This window comes from Pseudorca crassidens, chromosome 6 (genome assembly GCF_039906515.1).
Source record: "Pseudorca crassidens isolate mPseCra1 chromosome 6, mPseCra1.hap1, whole genome shotgun sequence".
NCBI lineage: Eukaryota > Metazoa > Chordata > Mammalia > Artiodactyla > Delphinidae > Pseudorca > Pseudorca crassidens.
The window spans coordinates 6,945,392-6,967,499 of record NC_090301.1 but is presented as its reverse complement, the minus strand read 5'-3'; the positions used below and the strand labels follow the sequence as shown (position 1 = coordinate 6,967,499).

The window sequence follows — 22,108 nt, the reverse complement described above, 5'->3', positions numbered from 1 at the left end:
TCCCGGTGTGGCGCCCTGGAGGTTTACCCTGGTTGTGTTCTCTCCCTTAGCATACACTCACGGGACACAGCGGCAAAGTGCTGTCTGCCAAGTTCCTGCTGGACAATGCGCGTATTGTTTCTGGAAGTCACGACCGGACCCTCAAACTCTGGGATCTACGCAGCAAAGTCTGTGAGGAAATTCAGTCTCTCTGTGTCTATGAACGATTAGATATTAACCTCAGAGGTGTTTGTTTCCACGTTAAAGCCTGCATTTAGTGTGATAAACTTTGAAATTCCAGTCTCACGTTGAGTGGCGCTGACGTAGTGACTATTTTTCAAGTTTGAAGCTTCATTTAAATAAGTAGTTCTGATTACTTAGGGTGAGAGTGCAGCAGTGTTGCGTGCACAGCCGCAGAGGGGCTTCTGCTTGATTATTCGTGTTCGGTTGTCTTTCAGGCATAAAGACGGTATTTGCCGGATCCAGCTGCAATGATATTGTCTGCACAGAGCAGTGTGTGATGAGTGGACATTTTGACAAGAAAATTCGTTTCTGGGACATCCGGTAAAACACCCAGGAGCTTGGTGGGGAGGCAGATGGGAGGGTCTGTATGTGGCAGAACTGTGATGGTGTCTTGTGTGTGGGTTGTGTTTTTAAAGTCCCTGGAAATGGCAGAAATGAGCTCCAGTCCACATTATCTTCCCAGTTTGATATTCTTTACCCTGAAGTAGACGGTCACATTCAACAGTCACCTCTGAGCATGCCCTATGTACTTACAAACAGATGAACAACGAGGTTGTTAGGTGGTTTCAAGTGTAATCGAGAAGACAGATACACAAGTCTGCAGGGTGTGTTGCAGTAGGGCCAGGAGCCCTTGTCCAAGGATGTTAGAGACCGTCTGTCAAGATGAGTCTTGAGAAGTGAGTAGGCTTCACGTTGCAGAAGAGCCACTGAGGGACATTCCAGGCCAGAACAGGGCAGGTCAGGCGAGGGCAGATGAGACCGATAGGGTGGGGTGGGATCAGATTGCTGCGGGCTTTGGACGCCATTGGTAGGTGACTTGATCTCATAAGTTGGGTGTTTAGGAAAGGATTGCTTCATGAGAGTGTGGTAGATTACATTGGTGGCAGTTTTAAAGGGTGTACTGGGGAGCGGGAAATCAGTAAAGCATTGAGGATCTGAACTCAAGGCAGTGGAGGGGGGATTTGGATGGGGTTTGTTACAAGTTGGATGTGGAGGGTGAAGAAGGAGAGAAGTAAAGTAAGATGCAGAATAAATGACAGATTTAGGAAGAGGATGCAGTGAACATGTTCAGAAAAGGACATAAATTTGAGGTTTCTAATGGACATTTGGAAAAACAAAAGTTTTGAGAGGTTGGCTGGGAGAAAAAACGAGACGTCCTCACAGGAGGACTTTGAAGACATGAGAGTGGATTAGTCAGAGCCCACCTGTGAAGCAACAGGAGGGCAGTACAGGGAGCTGCCCAAGGAGGGAGGAGTGGCAGAAAGGGAAAGAAAGCTGGAGTCCTGTTGATGGGCCAAGGTGGGGGCAGTAGAAGGGACAGGAGTCCTGTTAGGATGAGGACAGTTGGTTAGGAGGTAGGTAATTGGTGATTAGTTTCAGGTGTACTGGTTGGCAGAAATTTGAACTGGGAGTAAGGAATTTTAGAGCTAAGCTGGATGTTAGAAGGCTCCTCCTGGTCTCCCCCCTAATTTGACAGATGAAGACCCCAAGTCCCAGGGAGGTGGAGCGGCAACAGTAAGATAAACTGTCTTACTTGGTTATGGTTTGAGGTGGGAAATCATTTCATCGAAAGTTTACAACAGAATGAATGAGTCCAGAAGGGTCTGCACCTCCTTTGGCTGTATCACCAACAGGGCCCAGCCCAGGACTGCTGAGCACAGACCTGGGTGTGGACCGCGGCCCAGAGGAGAGCTGGGAGAAGAAAAGGGAGGAGAAGGGGTTGCCAGGGTGCCCCGGTTCCACATCTGGAGTCACCGGGATGAGTTGGAGGGTCCCCGAGCTTTACTTTGTATGACAGGAAGCCTGGAGAGCCCACACATTTGTCCATATAAGGCAGCCCAGACCTGCTAAAGCGGTTTACATCCCTTTGGATAAGTTGAAATGATAAAATTGAAGTAATACTAATTAAATAGTAGCCCTGCTTAGTTCATGCTGATCAGAAGCTCTGATTGGCAATTACTGTATCATTTCAGAAACAGGCAAGGAAATTAATCCTTACCAGTTTTAGAGTTCTAGTACTCACAGCTCCTGATAGAATCTGTTGATGGGAAAATAATAAAAGCCAGGGCTGAGATTATTTGTGTGGGCGTGGGAGCATTTTCACCGTCCTTGAGGAGTATTGTGTTCTAGTTCAGTTGCCTTTTCTCCTTCCTCCTTTTCTCCGTGGCATGCCATCCTGGTTGAAATGGGGAAGTTCTGACCTTTCTGTGTTAGGTTTTCTCAGACTTTCCATCTTTTTCCTAGATCAGAGAGTATTGTCCGAGAGATGGAGCTCTTGGGAAAGATTACTGCCCTGGACTTAAACCCAGAAAGAACTGAACTTCTCAGCTGCTCCCGAGATGACCTGCTAAAAATTATTGACCTACGAATAAATGCCGTCAGACAGACATTCAGGTAACTGAAGACACTCTGGTTGGGTTTCATTTGAGTCTTGCTGATTTTTCAGAGGGTTGTGAGAAGGCCAGAAGCCTGACTTGCCCGCGCATCCCAAGTTTGCATGGACTCTGGGGGTAACGGTGCCCTGTCGTCTGTTGCAGCGCGCCGGGCTTCAAGTGCGGCTCCGACTGGACGAGAGTTGTGTTCAGGTTAGTGGTGGTGCTCCTCCCGTCGCGCCCGCACCCCCAGCGTGGTTCACCGCAGAGGTTAGAGCAGAGGCCTCTTCCCACTGGGGAAACGAGCTACATCTGTACGGTGCCTCCACGTGCGCAGGTGTCCAGGAACGAAGCTGCACGTTCAGTCCTAGAGGTCACTGTCACTGTTTCCTTCCTTTCTAAAGTGTCCCTTCTGTGATTGCGTGAAACTGTGTCCCAATTCAAAAACTAATAATGGCTAGTTGGTTTGTTCTGGGTATATCAGGTTCCCCTCTCTTTACTCATTTACATGAGAACTCTTCGAGAGCTTTTTGGGAAGGGTGGTGTCCCCTGGAACAGAGCAGAATAGGCTCTCTGGAGAGGCGGTGGTTTCCCTTTCCTGTTCTCCCTTCCACGCATGGCTGTTCTCCCAAATACATTGCCATGGTCAGTGCCAATATCGTGGAGAAGCTTCTCTACAGTCGATGCTTCCTTCCTTTTCTGCTTTCACTGCACCATATAATGAGGCAGTCCATCAACTGAAAGAAACCCTTCACCATTTGGGGGTTGACTTTGACCTCCCTATGTGCTATGTTTGAGTCTGAGAGATGCTTAGGGACTTGTGGCCCCAAGAAGTAATGCAGCGGCACCATTTTTCATTAGCTGGTGAGGCCAGATGATAGGGTGAAGCGGCTTTGGCCAAAGCGGTTGTGAAGAGCATCTTCTGGTTTCTGGGTACACGGGAATGGTCACGTGTTTGACTCGTAAGTGAAGAGTAAACATGACTTCCTGGGGAGGGGTCCGGGAAGACGCTGAGTTGGGGGTGGGTGGTAGACGCCGTTTCTTGTCTCATGTGTCCTGCAGCCCTGACGGCAGTTACGTGGCAGCAGGCTCGGCCGAGGGCTCCCTCTACATCTGGAGCGTGCTCTCCGGGAAAGTGGAGAAGGTCCTTTCAAAGCATCACAGGTAAGATGTCAGCCCCTCTGAGGTGGTGAGCAGGCCTGTGACTCCATCCCAGGGGTCACATCCTCTTCGGGCGTGGACCCGAGTCGACCCCATGAGGGCAGTGTCCACTCACGCACTCTACTGTGAGCCAGGTTAGTGGAGGGAAGCTGGGGCCCTTCTCCCCGGACAGCAGACAGCAGCGTCCTGCTTATTTACATTTCAGACCGTTCCAGCTAGAGCAGTTAGGGTATGGCCACTGGAGAAGGTTAGAGCCCCGCGTTCTGTCTCTCGTCTTGTGGCGTCTCCTGTCTTGATCTTGCCCCTCACCGCTCTTCTTCCTCTCTGGCTCCCCTTCTCCCCCTTCTAAGCCCCTTTCCTCAGGAAATCGACTGCTTGTAAACGCCGATTTTCACGTGCTTTTTACTTTCATCCAGGCCCCTTTTCCTCTCGGCTTTGTTGTGTCCCCCAAGCCCAGCTGCTCTTAGAACCCAGGCCCAGGGCCCCCCGGGACCACCCCTCACCGTCCTCGCTGTGGTGGTGCCCTCCGCTCCTCAGCCAGTTGCCCTGAGGTGCTCGTCAGAGGCTCTTTGCTTAACTCAGAGCTACTCCCTTAGGGTAGACTTGATAAGGCCTGATTCCTTTCATTCCAAACTACCTCCTAGAATCAAGGCAGGGTTCCTCCAAGTTCTTTCGCTCTCTAAGTGCCTGTCTGTGCATGGGAGCCACACCGGCGAGTAAAACGGGCGCTGGGACAAGCCTGACGCCGTGATGGCGAGGGAGCCCTGCGCTCGGCCCACGAATGTCTCACCCTTGTTCCGACCTCTCCCTTTGAAGCTCAGCGATCAACGCCGTGGCCTGGTCGCCTGCCGGCTCCCATGTCGTCAGCGTGGACAAAGGAAGCAAAGCTGTGCTGTGGTCAGAGTACTGAGGGCACCTCGTCAGGAGAGAGCGGATCAGAAGCTGGAGGGGCACGCGGGCCCCACGGCTCTGTCCTGGCAGGTGGCGCCTGGACTGTGGCTTTGACCTCCAGAGAAGAGCTCGAGCCGTGGGGTGCAGTAGCCTGCCTTCGAGCAGGGCTCCCGAGGGTCGTGGCTGAGGTCCCGTGGCCTGAAAGAGTAACACTGAGAAAAACCTGATGCTGCGGTTGCTCAGCAGAGGTTCAGGTTCTTGCCTTGATTCAAGTGGGAAACACTACTGGCTCTGATCTTGCATACCTCAGCGGGGGGAGCGCAGGCACCTGCTGGCTTCTTCCCTGGGCGGTGGTGCCGCAGACGCCCCCTGCACCGGGTGTTGCTTCTCCCCTGTGCTTTCTCCCGTCCTTCCAAAGTCGGTTCTGGCCTGATGAAGGTCCTGTCACCTTGGGGTCATTTTCCCAGGGAACTTGCTTTAATCATGGATTAACAGAAACCCAGGTGGGATTACCCCTGCCCTCAGGTAGCCCACGGGGACGGTGGGACTGTGGTCCCCCCGCTGGTCTGTGTCTTTACTACGAGGCTCTTACTCTGACCTCACCTGATCACAGTTGGAATTTCCTTAGGTCTCCTAAACTGTTCTTAGAAAGCAACTGTTCTTCAAAACTCCTTCCTCCCTCCCCTCCCCCCCCCCAGTTCTACATATCTATCTCTTGGTCAAGAAAGAAATCTCAATTTGGTTAAAAAAAAAAAAAAATTGGCAGTGGGTAGGAGAAGAAGTGCACAACCCTTTTTCCAGAGAAGCGGGTGAGCTGCAGGAATAAAGACTGTATTCCCGGATCATCTGTAGCTTCTCAGAAGGTGGACCGCCCCCTTCTTCCCGGCTGTGCTGGGGTTACAGTTGCCGGTGGTGTGGGATTGGAGGCCTCCAGTGTATTACCCTGGAGCCAGTAGTTCCGGGTCGCTGCCCCTTTGCCAAGCCTATGTGCAATACCCCCTCGGTGCTTTAGTGCAGGAAGCCCATTCCAGGAAGCATGGGAATGCCGTCTTTCGATTTCGGGACTTGCGAGTAAGGCCGGGAAGAAGCTGGCCTATGCATTTTTTTTTTAAACGTTTATCTTTACCATCTTACTCGTTTATAAAATTATAGTTCCTTGAGTGACTGAAACACCAATATTTTTATCACTTACTCATTCGCACTTTAATTTTCTTCCTTCCAGACTTGTTCTCTGGACATCTGTGGGAGCGAGGGCTAGAGCAGGGTGAGGACGGGCTGCGCGCTCCCTCTGATGGTGTTGGCGGCTCTGTTCTCCCCTTTCCCCTGCCCTCGCCTCCCCTTTTCAGTTTGCTGTTCAGGGAACTCGTGCTGAGGGGAGTTGAAATTCACAGGCCAGGGCATGTCTTTTATTTATTTAATTATGTTGCCCAACAGAACTTGATTGTAAATAAAAAAGAAATCTGTTATGTACTTTTCACACTCCATGCCTCTTGGTAGTTATTTTATTCTTCTTTATCCTTAAGGGCGAAAAGCTGGTTTTTTTTCATTTGTTTTCCTGGTATTCATTCATTTGTAAATGATGGTTAATACTGTCCCCGTGCCTTTCCTTATTGTTCATCATTTAAGCCCAAGGTATTACTGTCTGTAAACATCAGCGTTCCAGTTTCACGTCATTTGCAAATCTTAACTGGAACCAGAAAAGGGTCTCTTCGGAATTTCGGCAGCTGTGCGGTCTGCTCCACGCTGCAGCAGTACGAGCTTCCTGTCCCTGCGCTGCAGACTTTGTTCACAGGATTGATAGTGAACTGTATGTGTCTCCCAGCCGCCAGGCCTCTTCTTTGCTGAAGGGGCATGAATTTCCTCATTGAAGAGTGATTTATTCGTAGCAGCTCAGATATCTAGCAAGCGGCCGTGTGCCATAACAAATTAGGGTCTCCCTGATGTATCCCACCCCCACCCCCAAGGACCCCTGTCCAGCCCATTACCAGACGGTAGTCCAGCAACTTGAGTCAGGATTCCATCATGATCTGGAGTCTCAGAGGCAGCCAGCAATCTCCAAAAAGCGGAAGGTGGGGATCCTGTTGCAGTCACCTTCAAGGAGGTAAGTCTCATTCTTCAAAAAGGCTGAAAGTAAACATTGTCATAGCCTCTGATTATCCTGGGGTTTTTTTTTTTTTTGACCTTGGAGGGAAGCAGGACTGCTCTCTGCTCTTAACAAAGATGTTTCAGTTTGAGATCCATCCATACTGTAAAGCTCTCTTCAGGTCACCTGACTGCCAAGGCTGGGTTACAGGTGTGGCTTCCATTGGAACCACATGTGGAACATGGCTTCCATTGGAACCACATGTGGAACATGCTTCCAGCCAGCTCATGGTCTTCATTCTCTTTTTCTCAGATCATCTGGGACCCTCCTCCAGTGCTGCTGGTTTCATTGGTCAGGGTGGGAGGTGGGCATGGGGGTTTTTAATTTCCCAGATGAATCCCGACTGGTTAGAGCTAGCGTGCTCCCCTGCAAGTGTTGTGGGCTTTGATCCAGACGTTAGCATATCTCAGGCTGAGAATTAAAGACTTTTAAAATTTATATTTCCTAGGTTGTTTCCCCAAATAGTGTGATATATCAAGTTCTGTGCCTTATAGCACATACTGTGCACACATTCACTTTTACCTTTATCTTGTGAAGCCCCGATGCACCTTTCATATCACAGTGCACAGGATATTTTGTGGGGACGCTGGGGCAAGTGGATGAAGCTGCTCTCAGCTGGGAGGGGCCAGCCCAGGCCCCAGGGGCGTGTTTGTTGGGAAATTCTAGGGTTTGGAGTGTACCAAGGTGTGCAGAGCTACTGTGTGTCTTCACATCTATAGCACAACCGTGATCAGTCGTGATCTTGGGGAATCTGACAATTTGAAATGTAGACCTGAAGCTCGCCGCCTGGGTGCAGCACCGGGAGAGAAGGGTGGCAGTGATGAAACCTCGTGCAGGACTGCTTGCCAGGCTGCAGAAGCCACAAATGTTTGTTTTTATGAGATGTCTTGGATAGTAATAAGGAAGCTATGGTGCTCAAATTCTGTCAGATCTGAAGTGTATCCCATTTCACAAATGGGGGGAAGTTTCCCAGTGAAGCAAGAGGCTGTTCCGGAGTCCTGGCCCCCAGGTGGGCATTGGTGCCCCATCCAGCCCTCCACGTGAGCCAGCGGGAAGTGCCTCTTCGGGGGCGAGGACGAGCTGCCCGTGTTTGTTTTTATTCCACTGCGTCTTTTCTCTTGTGTCTTACTGTAAGGCTCATTCTCACTAGAAATCCCAAATTTTCAAGCCAATAAACTTTGGGAATCTTGAATAAAGTGAAATATATCTGTATTTGCATAGATTGTGTAGAAACACGTAGGATGTGTGGTACGTGCCAGTGAAAGATTGGACTCTGATCCAGAAAGTGATTCTTGCCTCCCTCACCTCGGCAGAATCGGATTCTCTCACCTCAGGGAGCCCTGGTTTCCATCTGTGCTGCTGAACTCTCCCCTGTGTTCACTCCAGACGCTTCTCGCATCCTGTCTGTGCTCTGGCCATGGTGGACTCTTCAGACACTCCAGCTCTTACTCATCTTGCTGGGGGCCAAGCTGCCCTCTTCCAACCCTGAGTGGCAGGCATGATGGGAACATCCACGTCTCTGGGGGTCCAGAACCTGAGGAGGCGAAGGAAACACCAGTGTAGCGAGGTGTACCTACCTGCCACTCAGTAGTACTCATTGCCAGAGTACTTTACAGCAAGGTTCAAGCATGTCATTTTCCCCATGAATCAGCATGCATCCCAACCTAATAAGGACACCATGCCGTAATTACACCTCACCGAATTAAGTGACCCTGTTATCCACTATCCAGTCTCTATTCAAATTTTCCTGACTGTTCCAATGTTTTTTATGATTGCCTTGTTTATGATTACAACCTCTTAGAACCAGGTGGTTCTAAATAGTCGTAAGCCAGAAGTCTTGGGATCAGCCATATCCTTGACACCTTAACATTTACGTAGTGCTTGGCACACAGTGGGCACTCAAAGTTTTTATTTAGTAGAACTGAATCAGCAAAGAAACAAGTGAATCAGGATCAGTGAGCTTTTTGCTGCATAACAAAACTGCCATGACATGGAATGGTTTAAAACAAGTACTGTTTCTCCCGATTCTGTGAGCGGGCGTAGCCGGCTGGATTGGGGGCAACTGGTAGAGGGTGGCCTCACTCGTATCTGACTGTTAATGTGACATCAGCAAGGGGAACAAGGATGATGCGGCAAGAAGTCAAGCGTCTGTGGGACCGCTTGTCGCTCTGCCTGGTCACCTCTGTTACACTCTGTTGGCTAGAGCAGGTGGCACGTGCAGCCCTGCCTCTGAGTGGGACTGCGGAGCAGAGTGGGGACAGGGAAGGGACTCGCCTTGGCGGTTCTGGCAACTGATGTGCCACGCTGGATTTGGTTGACTTTCCTCATGTAAGCTCTGTGTCCCACTTGGGAATGTAGCCCTGGAGATTGCTATGTGCCAGGCTCTGGGGATTTGGTCCAACCCTAGGACCTGGAGAAGAGAGCAGGGGAATTCAGGCTTTGGGTTTCATTTTTCCAGAGAAATGGACTTCAGAGACAATGGGAAGGTATGCTTGTGAGCCAGGCCCATAGGAAGACAAGCTGTACGCGGTCTAGTTTCTAGATAGAAAGCCATACATTCCATTGCTCCCCGGAGTACGTGCCCAGGTGCTTCTAAGAGGTCGTAAGCCAGAAGTCTCAAGATCAATCATATCCTTGGTATCTTGACATTCACGTAGTACTTGGCACAAAGTCTTTATTTAGTAGAATTGAATCAGCAAAAACAAAGTGAATCGTAACCAGCTATAAGGAAGAGTAAGAGGGAGAGTAGTTTAAAAAAATAAGAATAAACCACTTAGCAAGGGTAAATATTGTTTCATAGGAGAGTTGTGTATATATGTGAGTATGTACTGGGTCGCGATGTAAAAAATGTATTTCTTTTTCTACTATTTTTAAATGTACTGAGTTGAAATTCAGCTAACATAAAACTAGCCATTTTAAACTGAACAACGGCGTTTAGCACATTCACAGTGTTGTACGAGCACCACCTCTACCTAGTTCCAACAAAAAAGCGTATTTCTTAAACTGGATTAGTGTCCATTTTTTTTCCCAAACTTTGGATCGATAGCAGTTGATCTGTCTGTAGAAAAGCGCGGGCCCTCGTCCTGCTCGGCTTGGGCTGCCATAATGAAATACCGTAGCCTGCATGGGTAGATATCATAGACCTTGCATTTGTTCATGCTTTTTTTTTTTTTTTTTTTTCCTTCTGTACGTGGGCCTCTCACTGTTGTGGCCTCTCCCGTTGCGGAGCACAGGCTCCGGACGCGCAGGCTCAGCGGCCATGGCTCACGGGCCCAGCCACTCCGCGGCATGTGGGATCTTCCCGGACCGGGGCACGAACCCGTGTCCCCTGCGTCGGCAGGCGGACTCTCAGCCACTGCGCCACCAGGGAAGCCCTGTTCATGCTATTATTACTTCTTTAATAAACATCATTGAAATTTTTAAAAAAGAACAAAAAAACCGTAGCCTGAGTGGCTTAAACAACAGAAGTGTCACACTTCCAGAGCCTGGAGTCCGAGCGGCAGGCACTGGCGGGGTAGACTTCAATTCATCCTGAGGCCTCACTGCCACTAAGCTGTGTGCTCATGAGACTTGTTTGTGCACAAGGAGAGTGGAGAGCCTGTCAGATCGGAACCACACTGATGACCTCATTCAAAGGCCCCACCTCTAAATACCGTCACACTGGGCGGTAAACGGGCTTCAGCACGTGAATCTGAGGGGACACATTGTGTGTAACAAACTTCTCCAGAAGGCTCTGCCTAATTTTGCTCAACTTCAGGTGTAAGCAGCTCAGTTTGTGGTCAACTCCAAGTTCCTTACCATCGAAACTCCCTCTAGCGTCAAGGCCCATGTGGCAGGAGCAGAGGGTGAAGAAGCTCTCACCTCAGAGAGGACGAAGGAACATCCATCAGGATCCTTTTCAAGACCTTGTCTGCACATTTGATGCATTTCCCTGACCCTGCAAGCCAGGGCAACTCGTGGGCTCCCCTTCTACAGATGGAGAAAAGCAAATAGCAGTGAGGCCAAGCTAGTTTCTCAAGATTGCAGTGGATTCGTCAGTGAGCGACGGAGCCCAGGACTCCAGTCTGGGGCCGTTTGTACAACTTACTCCTTCTGCACAGAAACCTGGAGCATTAAGTACTGATGTCAGTGTGATGCTTCAAGATGGACATTTGAAATCTGTCTGGGTGTGAGAGGGTTTCAGTGCCCATGAGGCTTGAGCACCTGTGTTCTAATCATGAAAGACTGACGTGTGGAAGAGATTGGATTAACTTGGAGCAACACAGAGAAGTAGAAGGGAGGCTGATTTCCATCCTACAAAAAATTTTCTCACACTTCATGCTATTTCAAAGAAAAGTGGTAGTGATTTCCCTGTCCCTGGAAGCATTCAACAACTTCTGTGGCTATTGTAGAGGAGATCAAAGCAAGGGATGGAGTATAGACTAAATGTTTTTCAAGGGTCTCTGCCCGTTGGGTTGCATTTATGATTTCAGACATTAGCCAGCCCAGCCCATAACAACAGCCCTCTGTTCTTAAGGCCAATTGACTAAGAGGTACATGTTGAAATGAGGGTGGCTTTTAAAAGCTCTGATTCCCTGGCACTCTGCATAAATACAGTAGCCTCAAACTTGTCAAGTGCTCTCTGCTTCAGTAAAACTAAGACAAGGTTTTCATTTTGTAGTTGACGGTTAGCAGACTGAACCAGTTTTCCTTATGCGTGTGCCCTAATAAGCCCCTAAGATGATAACCTAGCCCCAAAACCCCTAAGCTTCTTAGCTGCATATCCCGACCCCCCACCCCCTCGAGCTGGTGCTGCGTTTGATGTTGGAAATGAAACACAGGACTCACAGCTGCTTCTCGCTGGATGCTGACTCCAGAGAAACAAGTATTGTGGTTCTTAGACTTTGAGCATTAATAGACCAGTAGATTTCTAAAAGAATTGTAGAAAGAGGTGGATAACTTTTTATTTTGGCCAAGTAAGGGTTTTTTTTTCTAAATTGCCATCTACACTCATCTCTATAAAAGGAAGGACACTTTGTCCTTATGCTTAGCGGCTGCATTCTGACGTTTATTGATTGTCATGATGTCTGCAATTTACTTTCAAATGGTTCAAAAGGAAAAAAGCAATAGAGATAGATGAGCACATGCAGCGAAATGTTCATTGTCGAATCTCCATGTTGACTATGTAGGTGTTTATTATACTATTCCAGCTTTTCTCTGTATACCTAAATTCATAATCAATTGTAGGAAATGCAAAACTAGTGGCAGAAGGCAAATCATTGGTTACCTGGGACCAGGAGTTGACTGAAATGGGTGCTAGGGAACTTTTAGGGGTGATGGAAATGTGTCTTGATCATATTGGTGGTTAAAGTCATCAAACCACGCACTTAAAAATGGGTAGATTTGGTTGGATGTGAAGTATATCTCAATAAAGATTGGGAGGAAGAAGGACATTTTAATATTTAAAAGTTTAAAACTTCAAATAAAAAAATAGAAAAATTTAGAACTTCATAACCTTAGAACAAAGAACAGTCCTTTATACTGAATAATTTGGTTCTATGAAAAAACTGACAACAGTGTCCTTATTTTTCTCATTTCTCCACCAAGCAGAGAAAAATGCATTACAGACCAGGGGCTGGGAATGACTACCAGAGACTACCGTTTCCAAAAAGAGTGAGGTCTGGCATGCAGTCCACCCCAGATTTTCCTACCTGCCCAGCATTGGCAGGTCAGTGACTGAGACCTGCACCCTTGGGGGCCTGGAGCTAACACAGCTGCAGGAGAACGGGGGTCCCAGGAGCACCCACAGCTCAGGGCAGCCCTTCTGATGGGGACACTGGATGAAGGGCCCCAGTCATTTTTCTTCCTTTTTTTTTTTTAAGGGACAAGAAAAGATTTCTTCAAAACAAAACCTAACATTCCCTTCACACAGACCACCAGTGTCAGCTCTTTGGTGTCTGTCCTCGTAGATTATGCATATAATGTGTACGATAACACACATGTGTGCATGTATATCCATACATAGACTTGTGTGTTTGCAAAATGTGATCATACTGTACATACCATCCTATGACCTTCTTCATTCAGTCACAATCTCTACCTTCCTAGTCCAGTAATTTCCATCCTACGTGTCAGAGCTCATATGACATATTACTGATACATTATTAGAGCATATTCAGATTTTCCCAACGGGCCAGGAATGTACATCCTGTTTGTCCATTTGGGACCACACGGTACATCTGGATGTTGAGTCCCTTAAGTGTCTTAACCTAATGCATCTCCTTTCTATGACATTTACTTATGAAAGAGATCAGCCACTTTCTACATTCATCTGGTAGCTCTCTTGTGGTCTCATTTAACTATTCCTTGTATTTCCTAAAAATGAGAAGTGATGTCTAAAGGCTTGATGGATTCCAGCTGCTGCAAGATGACACATCACATTGGTTGACACCGTTTGTGATGTGAAGATTGACATTAGACTGTGGCTGATCCCCTGTTGTATAGTTTGGCTTGCACCTTGTGAAGAGTCATAATCCATATGGCATCACTTTGGTGTCACAGGAATAGCCATTTCCCCTTCAACACTTCACCTAATGATTTTCACACCAATAAAGAATCCTTGTCTGAGTCAATGATGTCATCAGTATTTTAAAACGTAAGTTTTACTATTATTCAGCTATGGCGAGGTCAGCAGATCTGGAGACAATTGCCGTTGAAAAGATAGTTTGTTACAGTTACCAAAAAGAGGGGGCAGGCCATGCGGGGAAGCACCAGGGCCAGTCAGGAGGTAGAAGGATCAAGGAGAAAACATGGGCAAGAGTTCGTTTGTGGTTTCCGTGGGAAAGAACTGGTGAGATAGGGTAAGCAGAGTTAAGATTGGCTATTTACTTCAGCAGGCCCTGGAGTGCAGGGGCTGTCTCCCATTGTCTGATACCTGGCCCCAGGGTGATTAGGGCAGGGCAGTAGTGGCTCAGAGTGTCAGAGCCCAGCAAAGGAGGAAAGGAGGCCTTTGGGGTGTATGGGCTCTGAGTTGGTTGGTTTGCATATGAAAAGCAGTCATTTATTCTCTCTAGGAAAGAGCTAGCCCTGGGATGGCAGTCTCTCCAGGGTCAGCAAAGCCTCAGATGTCAAAGCATCAGAATTACAGAAAACAAAAAGGCATGATTAATACCATCAGAGTTCGTCAAATGATGTTTTTCCAATTCTATCATTCCCTTTGCATTTATTAGCTGGCATTCCTACGTTAAAAATTTTCGAAGTTTTCTCCCTTAGAAATTAAAATTTTTCCCAACTTTAGCTATTGCCAGCCATTATACTGTTGCAATCCAGTGACTCACTGATTTGCTCAAAAGTCCACTGAGGCCCTATTCTAGATCCTGGAGATGGGATAGGAACAAAACAGTCATAAATCTCTACAGTCCTGGAACTTATGTTGGGGTGGGGGACAGACAATTAACAAGATAAATTATCTTGTATGTCAGATGCTGATAAGTGCTACAGAGAAAGGTAAGGCAGAGAAGGAGGACAGAAGTGTTGGGTGAGATGGTACACAATAGGATATAGATAGATAGGGTGACATTGAAGTAAAGACCCAAAGGAATTAGGAGAGTGAGCCAAGTGACTATCTGTGGGAAGAGTGTTCCAGAAGAGGAAACGGTAAATGCAAAGGCCCTGAGGCAGGTTTGAAGAAAAGCAGAAGCCAGTGGACTGGAGCGAAGTGGGCGAGGTGGGAAGAAGGGGGCCCAGATCACGCAGGGCCTTGCAGACATTATCCAGACGTAGGTGGGAAGCCCCTGGAGTGTTTCGATAGATGCTAACAACCCAAACGTCACTTTCTGCTTAGACTGGCTTCACTCCCGGACACCAGCTCAAGTCCAGTACCTATATGTGTTAGTGGCCACGCCATCCCATGCATTCATTCGCTGAGTATTCTGTTCTGGGCACTGGAATACAAAAATAAGGGAAACAAAATGGCATGGGTCCCTGACGTCCTGAAGCCTGGAGTCAAGTATGGGAAGAGAGACCATAAAATCATCTCCTGTACAAGCATCGAATGCAATAGTGCCTCCACCCTAGTCGGAGAGGTTGGGGAAGGCTCTCCTGAGGAAGTGACTCTTGAGCTGGAATCTGAAGGATGAAAGGGGTCAAGGAGGAAAGGAGAAGAGGATGGTTCCAGGCAAAAGCAAACAGCGGGAGGCAGTACAGGGAGATGGGGAACAGCAGGCGGAGGAGGCTCAAGCGTGTGGCTTTAAAGTTGTGTGCCTGTAGCTGAGAGCAAGGCGAGATGCTGAGAGCAAGGCGAGATGCTGAGAGCAAGGCGAGATGCTGAGCGGGAGGGTGACTGCTCAGGGCTTGGAAGCCCCCTCTGCAGCATGGAGAAGGATGTAGTCAGACCAGGAAAACAAAGGGGCTGGTATGGACTCAAGAGGGAGCGCTGGGGATGGGAGACTAAGATTCTGGAGACACTGGGGGCAAACTGACAGGACTCGTGATGTAATCAATAGCACATAGGGTAGAGGAGAGGGACATGACTTGTTTGGCTTGCATAACACCAGGGTTTATCTTGAGGCTGACATTTCTCCTTGACCTTTTTGTTTATATCCCCACCCCCAAGGCTGCGTTAGCTGCCTGCTGAGTTTAATCAATTTTGTTGAGCTCTTGAAAATCCCTTCTCCTGGTGAAACCAGGAGTGAAGGGATAATCAGTCTATTTCCAGAACCCAAAGTGGATTAAGATAAAATAGCTTTCATTTAGCTGTCATCCCTCCCCCAAACCTTCCCCACTCAAGCTTGACAGCTCCTGCACTGGGAGCCCCTCTGGGCCCTTGTCTAATGCTTTGAACTGCTGAAACTACCATTTCTCCCGTCTCAGCACTAATCCAGTTGCCACTCTACTCCTTAAATGGGATTTGGCTTCTAGACATTAAGACCTGGGTGTGGGCACCCTCTCCAGATTCCCTACAAATTCCCCACACAGTAGCCAGGGCCCAAGTGGGGTCATCTGTTTAGACAGAGCAAGGGCTAGCTGCCTGCTCACCCCGGAGGACACAGAGACCCTCTCCTCACCTCCTGGGACCGTCCCAGCTGGTTGCCCAAGGTATGTGGTCACCCTCGAACAAGCCTTCTCAGAAACTCAGGGCAGGGCGCAGGGAAGAGCCAGCGCCAGGAAGACTGACATTTTCGTGTAGTCAGTCTGTCCCAGTTTCACCTTTTCTGTGTAGTTTTCATGGACGTTGCTTGTTAAGGAGCGCACTGAATTCCAGACAGCTCCGATGGCCTCTTTGTTGTGGGGAAAGCTGGGGAGTGGTGAGAGACGGCAGGAAAGGGAAAGCACTGCTTAGTGTGAATTGCTGAGCAAAACTTTTGGGGATTTAACGTATTTTTAAAATGATATTCGTGAAGTGGTTATGCTGTGGTTTGCAGGGACTTTTTCTATTTTAATTGCCGTAATAGATCGTCAAGATAGAATTTTAAATTCAGTCTGGCTTAATGTGACGATACCAAGGCTTAGTCTCAAAGTAAAACCTTCTCACTGGAATCTATCTGGACGTCCTGGTGAGCTTTGCTAAGAAATGTCTGAGGCTTATCAGGAAAAATAAAACACCTTTAAACAAAAAAAACACACTCTAGTAAAATACAAACTAGACGAAGGCCTTATTTAGTCAAATGTGGGTACTGAGGCAGGTAGAAGGAAATGTCTGATGGATGTACAGCATCTCATGTATGGGTTTTATTCACAGAATGTTCCTGACTTTATATTTAAGATGATTTTACCTTTTCCTAGCCCTCTAAAACCTGACACAACACCCCAAAGGGAAGAAACTGCCAGGGACAGGTAACATGGAGGCCAACGCGCAGGACAGTAAGTCTACACCAAACCACGTCATCTTCAAGAAGATCTCCCGGGACAAATCGGTAAGTAGTACAGAGGTGAGGGGCTTAGTAGTAATCTTTTTTTTTTTTAAAGGAACTTTTTCGAATAGACATAATCAACATCAAAATCTTATGAGGTGAATGGAAGCTCTATGTCTATTTTCCATCTCTGTCTGAGATGGATGATAAATGAGATATAAATGAATGAGTAAATTGCAGAAATATAAATTCTCTTTGATCTCAACAAGACTTTAGTCCCAAGACCCTTAATTTTCTCCTAATCTCTCAGTCCCCAACCCCTCGACCCCAGTTTTACCTCTTTTCCTAGCCTTGAACCCATGACTTAACCATTTCCAACATTGGTCGGTCAGTATCTATAACTTCCTTGACCCTTTTTCTATCATCTCACCTAACTGCCTGGTGAAAGCCCTGATGCTGGATCAATGGATCAATGCAACTCTCTACCTTCTGTCACCCACCCCAGCTGCCATGCTCTCAAACCTTGCTGGGCCTCCAGGGCCAGTGGATAAGGGAGCATCTCTCGCTGCTCCCTTTCTGCCCCTCTGCACGGTGGCTGCATGGCCACCCAATATCCTGGCACTCCGCATATTCGGCAGGGATGATGCCATTGCTGGCTCCATCGGGGGCACGTTAGATAGTCTAGATGTGCCTGTGAACTTCCTAGCCTGGGACACCCTATGGAGAGCCCACCCCACAGCCTCCGAGGATGGGATCTCCTCGCTCCACTCTGGATTCTTAGGGGCTCATAATCTAGTTCAGCACCATCCAAAGCAAGCCACATATCTAATTTAAAACTTTCTAGTAGCCATGTTAAAAAAGTAAGAAGAAACGGGGAATTCATTTTAATACTATATTTTATTTAACCCAATATATCCAAAAAACTATCATTTCAACATGTAAATGATATAAAAACTATTAACAACGTATTTTACCTTCGTTTTCTAAGTTGTTCAAACCTGATGTGTGTTCTACCTTTATAGCACGTCAGCTTGGAGTGGCCATATTCAAGTGCTGGTGGCCACCTGGAGCTAGTAGCTGTCGTATTGGACAATGTGATTCTAGGTCATTCTTCTAGTTGACTTCTGAAGCCTGTACATACTGCGCCCGAAAGGAACTCTCCGATGCTTTTGCGCCTCACGAGAGAATCGGGCTTTGCACGGACACTCCCTACCTCTCCTCTCCCTCGCTGAGGATCTCCATCATTTTCATCAAGTCCTCTGATTCTTTGGGGAGACAAGTTGGGTGCCCCTCAAACTTTCATCCTCCTGACTCTCTTCCAACTTGTGTCTTTCCAGTGCACTTTATCTTGTCTTCTGGCAAAAGAAGAAAGAAAACACTCCTGCTGGGCCATATCATTTTCTCACTTTTTTCTTCCTCACATCCAGATAGACATCTTTGACCTGGGAAATTTAGAACTTTTATATATAGGAGGAAAACATAATTCATCAGTTAACGTGTCACGTATTAGGATCATTTCAGTGGCAGGTTTTGCCTGGCTGCAGGTGTGGGTGCCAGGGCCCTGGCTGTGTCTCTCTGTGAGTCTTTCCACTCGTCCGTCTTTGGTGATCTTCATCCTCTGGCTGGTGGCAAGACGGCTGCCCCAGCTTCAGGTGCCTTACCCTCACTTTCTTCTAGAAGAAGGAAAAGGCTGTTGCTTCCTGGGGTCTCTTAAGGGTGAGGTTATATTTCTCCAGCAGACTTCTCTCATATCTCATTGGTCAAAACTGGGTCACATGCCCACCTTAAAGCCATCCCGAGCCAAAAGAATAGGATCTGGCCAATCAAGAATCATCCTCGGGCTTCCCTGGTGGCGCAGTGGTTGAGAGTCCGCCTGCCGATGCAGGGGACGCGGGGTCGCGCCCCAGTCCGGGAGGATCCCACGTGCCGCGGAGCGGCTGGGCCCATGAGCCATGGCCGCTGAGCCTGCACGTCCGGAGCCTGTGCTCCGCAACGGGAGAGGCCACAACAGTGAGAGGCCCGCGTACCGCAAAAAAAAAAAAAAAAAAAAAGAATCCTCCTCTGTGATGGATGTTAACTAAATTTATTGTGGTTATTGCTTTTCAATTTATACATACATCGTTATGTTGTACACCTTAAACTTATACAATATGTCAATTATATCTCAATAAAACTGGGGGAAAAAAGGAAAACGAATCATCCTCTGGGGTGGTCTCCTCTTACTATACAACCACATGGGACCCTGGACACAATTGGTAACTTTTCTTCTTTTTTTCTTTTGGCCTCACCCTGTGGCTTGTGGGATCTCACTTCTCCGCCCGATCAGGGATTGAACCCAGGCCGCGGAAGTGAAAGCCCGGAATCCTAACCACTAGACCACCAGGGGACTCCCTACAGTTGATGACTTTTATCCAGGAAGATGGGGCACGTGGCTATGGGGTTTGCAAGCAGCAGGTGGGCTGCAGCCTCACATCATCCAGCCCCACTTCTCTACCTGCTCCTGTCTCTTCTCTCCTCTTCCAATTGCAGCAGAAGAGGTGCTGTTTCTTCCATGGAGGTTCATACTGCTTACAGCCTGGGTCATGGTCCACCACCTTCTTAGGGTCCTCCACCATCAGCCTCCCTCTGGGGCTATGTGCAGCCTCTCCCTCTCTACCAGTACTTGGCCTGAGCATGACAACAAGTACCCACCTCATGCATCTTAAAAACAGCAACAACAGCAACAAGAGCAACAAACTCCCTCTTGACCCCGTCCCCTTTCTAGCTCTCCTTCCTTCACAGCCAAAGCTTGAAAAAGAAGACATGTGCTCTCCAGCCACCTTCTCCCTTCCGTTCACTCTCAGTGCTCCCTCCTCCAGACCACTATCAGCTTTCCCTTTTGCTGCCAATGCAACCAAAGTCTCAGTGTTCTCTATAAAATGGACGTAATCCCTAGCTCAAAGAGTAGTTGTGAGGATTAAGTGAAATAATGTAGTCAGTGTGCTTAGCTTGGCGCCTGGTACATGACAATCACTACATGCCGTTTAATTGCAGGCCTTTCATCCTGCTTCAAATGCTTCCATGTCCTCCTAGATTCTTTAGGGTCCGGTCCTATAAGACCCTTTCTGGCATCAGCTTGCATGCCCATTTGGAGGCCATTCACCCACAGATGAAACCATTGGCAGTTCCAGAAGCATTCTCTTGGCTCTGGGCTTTGTACACACTGAATTGTTTTGCCCAGAAAGCATCCTTTCACCATCTAACTCCCCGCCCCCATCCCGATCACCTGTCTATGCTGTCCTTCAGGTGCTTCAACATCAATAACGCAAATAACCTGGAAGCCATAGAGATCCACTCCAGGATACGGCCATGAGGGGGCAGATACAGGAGATGATACAATGCCAACAAAAACTATCTTGAGTGTTCTTGGAAATAAAAATATGAGTTTCAGAGGCTTAGGGAAGAAGGAGGCTAGCCAGGGTCTATGCACTCACTCATTGGCGTACTTAGCAAATGTTGATTTAATTCCTGTATGTACCAGATACTATACTAGATACTGTGATGGCTGAAAGATGAATAAGAGAATTCTTACCATCACGGCAGTCACAGTGCTGTGGGTTAAAGTGGTGAGTGGTGGTGAACCCAACCCATGCTCTCCCACAAAGGGGGTTGGTAAAGAGACCTTTGCTGCCAGGGGCATTGAAACAGATAGGACAAGGACTGAGACATGGTCATCTCTTCCCATCCAGGACCCCTTCCCCCATTCTTCAGGGCATGGGTTCAGGTTTATCTGTACAGATGCTCACCTGAGAGGATTTCAGGGACTCCAGAACATCTGCCTCTTAATCAGAAATTCTTCTAACAAGGAGGAGAAACCTTTCATTCACAGCTAGAAATAAAAGGCTTAACATGCAAATAGCTGACAGGCGCCTCATATGCATAGGCGTAACTTTCCACTAAAGTATCATCAATGAATTCAACAAGTTTACCTGGTTGATATCAGACCTGGGCTTGATGGGAAAAGGTGGGGAGAACGGGGAGCTATCCAAGGGGTGGGAAGAATTCCTTGGAGCACTTTATGAGGTTGAGGAAGGATCACAGCTTGCCTGCAATCCACTATGTCTGCCTACAGCCAAGCAGGGAGAGAGGAGGTTGTGGACAAGCTGCAGAGCCAGGCCGCTCCTCTTCTCAGGACTGGTCAAAATGTTTCGGCTGTTCCTAATTTTTATTTATTTATTTTTATTGGTTGCTACTGATTTTTAACATGAAACCTTAGTGTCCTTTGGCCATTTAGAATCCATACCTGTTCTCCCCACAGGTGACCATCTACTTGGGGAAGAGAGACTATATAGACCATGTTGACCAAGTAGAGCCTGTGGGTAAGTTGAGTTTGGGGTGAGTTTTTTTTTTTTAATTAATTAATTTATTTATTGGTCGTGCCGCGTGGCATGCGGGATCTTAGTTCCCCGGCCAGGGATTGAACCCATGGCCCCTGCAGTGGATGCGCAGAGTCTTAACCACTGGACCGCCGTGGAAGTCTCCTGGGGTGAGATTTTAATGCTGGTTTTCCTTTAAGTCATCAGACAACCACTAGTTTTGTGTTATTTAAATTGACTTCATTAATAATCTAATCAAAGAAATGCAAATTAAAACATCATCAAGGTGCCACTGGCTGATTGGAGACAAATTTAAATGAGACAAAGGACTCATTTCTAGATAAAGAACATTCAAAACTCACCTGTTAAAAAAAAATCCAATTAGAAAATAGACAACATGAAAAGGCATTTCATTAAAGAAAATATATAGGTGGCAAATGAGCATATAGCAGAGTGTTCAACAACAACAACAACAACAAAAAAGAAAAATGTTCAGGACTTCCCTGGTGGCACAGTGGTTAAGAATCCGCCTGCCAATGCAGGGGACACGGGTTCAAGCCCTGGTCCGGGAAGATCCCACATGCCACAGAGCAACAAAGCCCGTGCACCACAACTACTGAGCCTGCACGCCTAGAGCCCATGCTCCATAGCAAGAGAAGACACAGCGATGAGAAGCCCGTGCACTACAATGAAGAGTAGCCCCCGCTCACCGCAACTAGAGAAAGCCCGCGTGCAGCAACAAAGACCCAGCGCAGCCAAAGAAAAAAAAAAGACCTGATTTCATTTCTAAAAAAAAAAAAGAAAAGAAAAATGTTCAACAACATTAGTTGTTAGGGAAATGCAAATTAAAACCACAATGAAATATCATTATATGCCTGTCAGAATGGCTAAAATTAAAAATAGTGACCATACCAAACGCTGGCAAGGATGTAGAGAAACTGTATCACTCGTGCCTTGCTCGTGGGAATGGGAATGTAAAGTGGAGCAGCCACTCTGGAAAACAGTTTGGCAGCTTCTTTAAAAGCTACACATCCACTTCTCATGTGACCCAGCAGTTGCATTCCTGGACATTTATCCCAGAGAAATGAAAACTTACGTCCACACAAAACTTGTACGTGACTGTTCACAGCAGCT

At 47.6% G+C, this 22,108-nt stretch overlaps 2 protein-coding genes across 6 annotated transcripts in view; both read left to right on the top strand.

Moving 5' to 3' along the window:
• ATG16L1 (autophagy related 16 like 1) overlaps positions 1–6,125 on the top strand; it is a 46,761-nt gene extending 40,636 nt beyond the window's left edge. For 4 of the 5 annotated variants that reach the window (XM_067740196.1, XM_067740194.1, XM_067740195.1 and 1 more), the window contains 6 exons: positions 51–171; positions 438–543; positions 2,467–2,616; positions 2,760–2,807; positions 3,657–3,758; positions 4,572–6,125. In XM_067740196.1, coding sequence (XP_067596297.1) covers positions 51–171; positions 438–543; positions 2,467–2,616; positions 2,760–2,807; positions 3,657–3,758; positions 4,572–4,665 — 621 coding nt within the window. In that variant the 3' untranslated portion in view covers positions 4,666–6,125. Of the gene's footprint in view, positions 1–50; positions 172–437; positions 544–2,466; positions 2,617–2,759; positions 2,808–3,455; positions 3,557–3,656; positions 3,759–4,571 lie in introns of those variants that run through there. The other variant, XR_010944171.1, reaches the window with a different exon arrangement.
• A 10,355-nt stretch (positions 6,126–16,480) lies between these two features.
• The window catches only part of SAG (S-antigen visual arrestin), a 30,497-nt gene continuing 24,869 nt past the window's right edge, over positions 16,481–22,108 (top strand). Inside the window, exons 1-2 of the mRNA XM_067740193.1 lie at positions 16,481–16,682; positions 20,917–20,977. Of these exons, the coding sequence (XP_067596294.1) occupies positions 16,608–16,682; positions 20,917–20,977 (136 nt within the window). The 5' untranslated portion in view covers positions 16,481–16,607. The remainder of the gene's footprint in view (positions 16,683–20,916; positions 20,978–22,108) is intronic.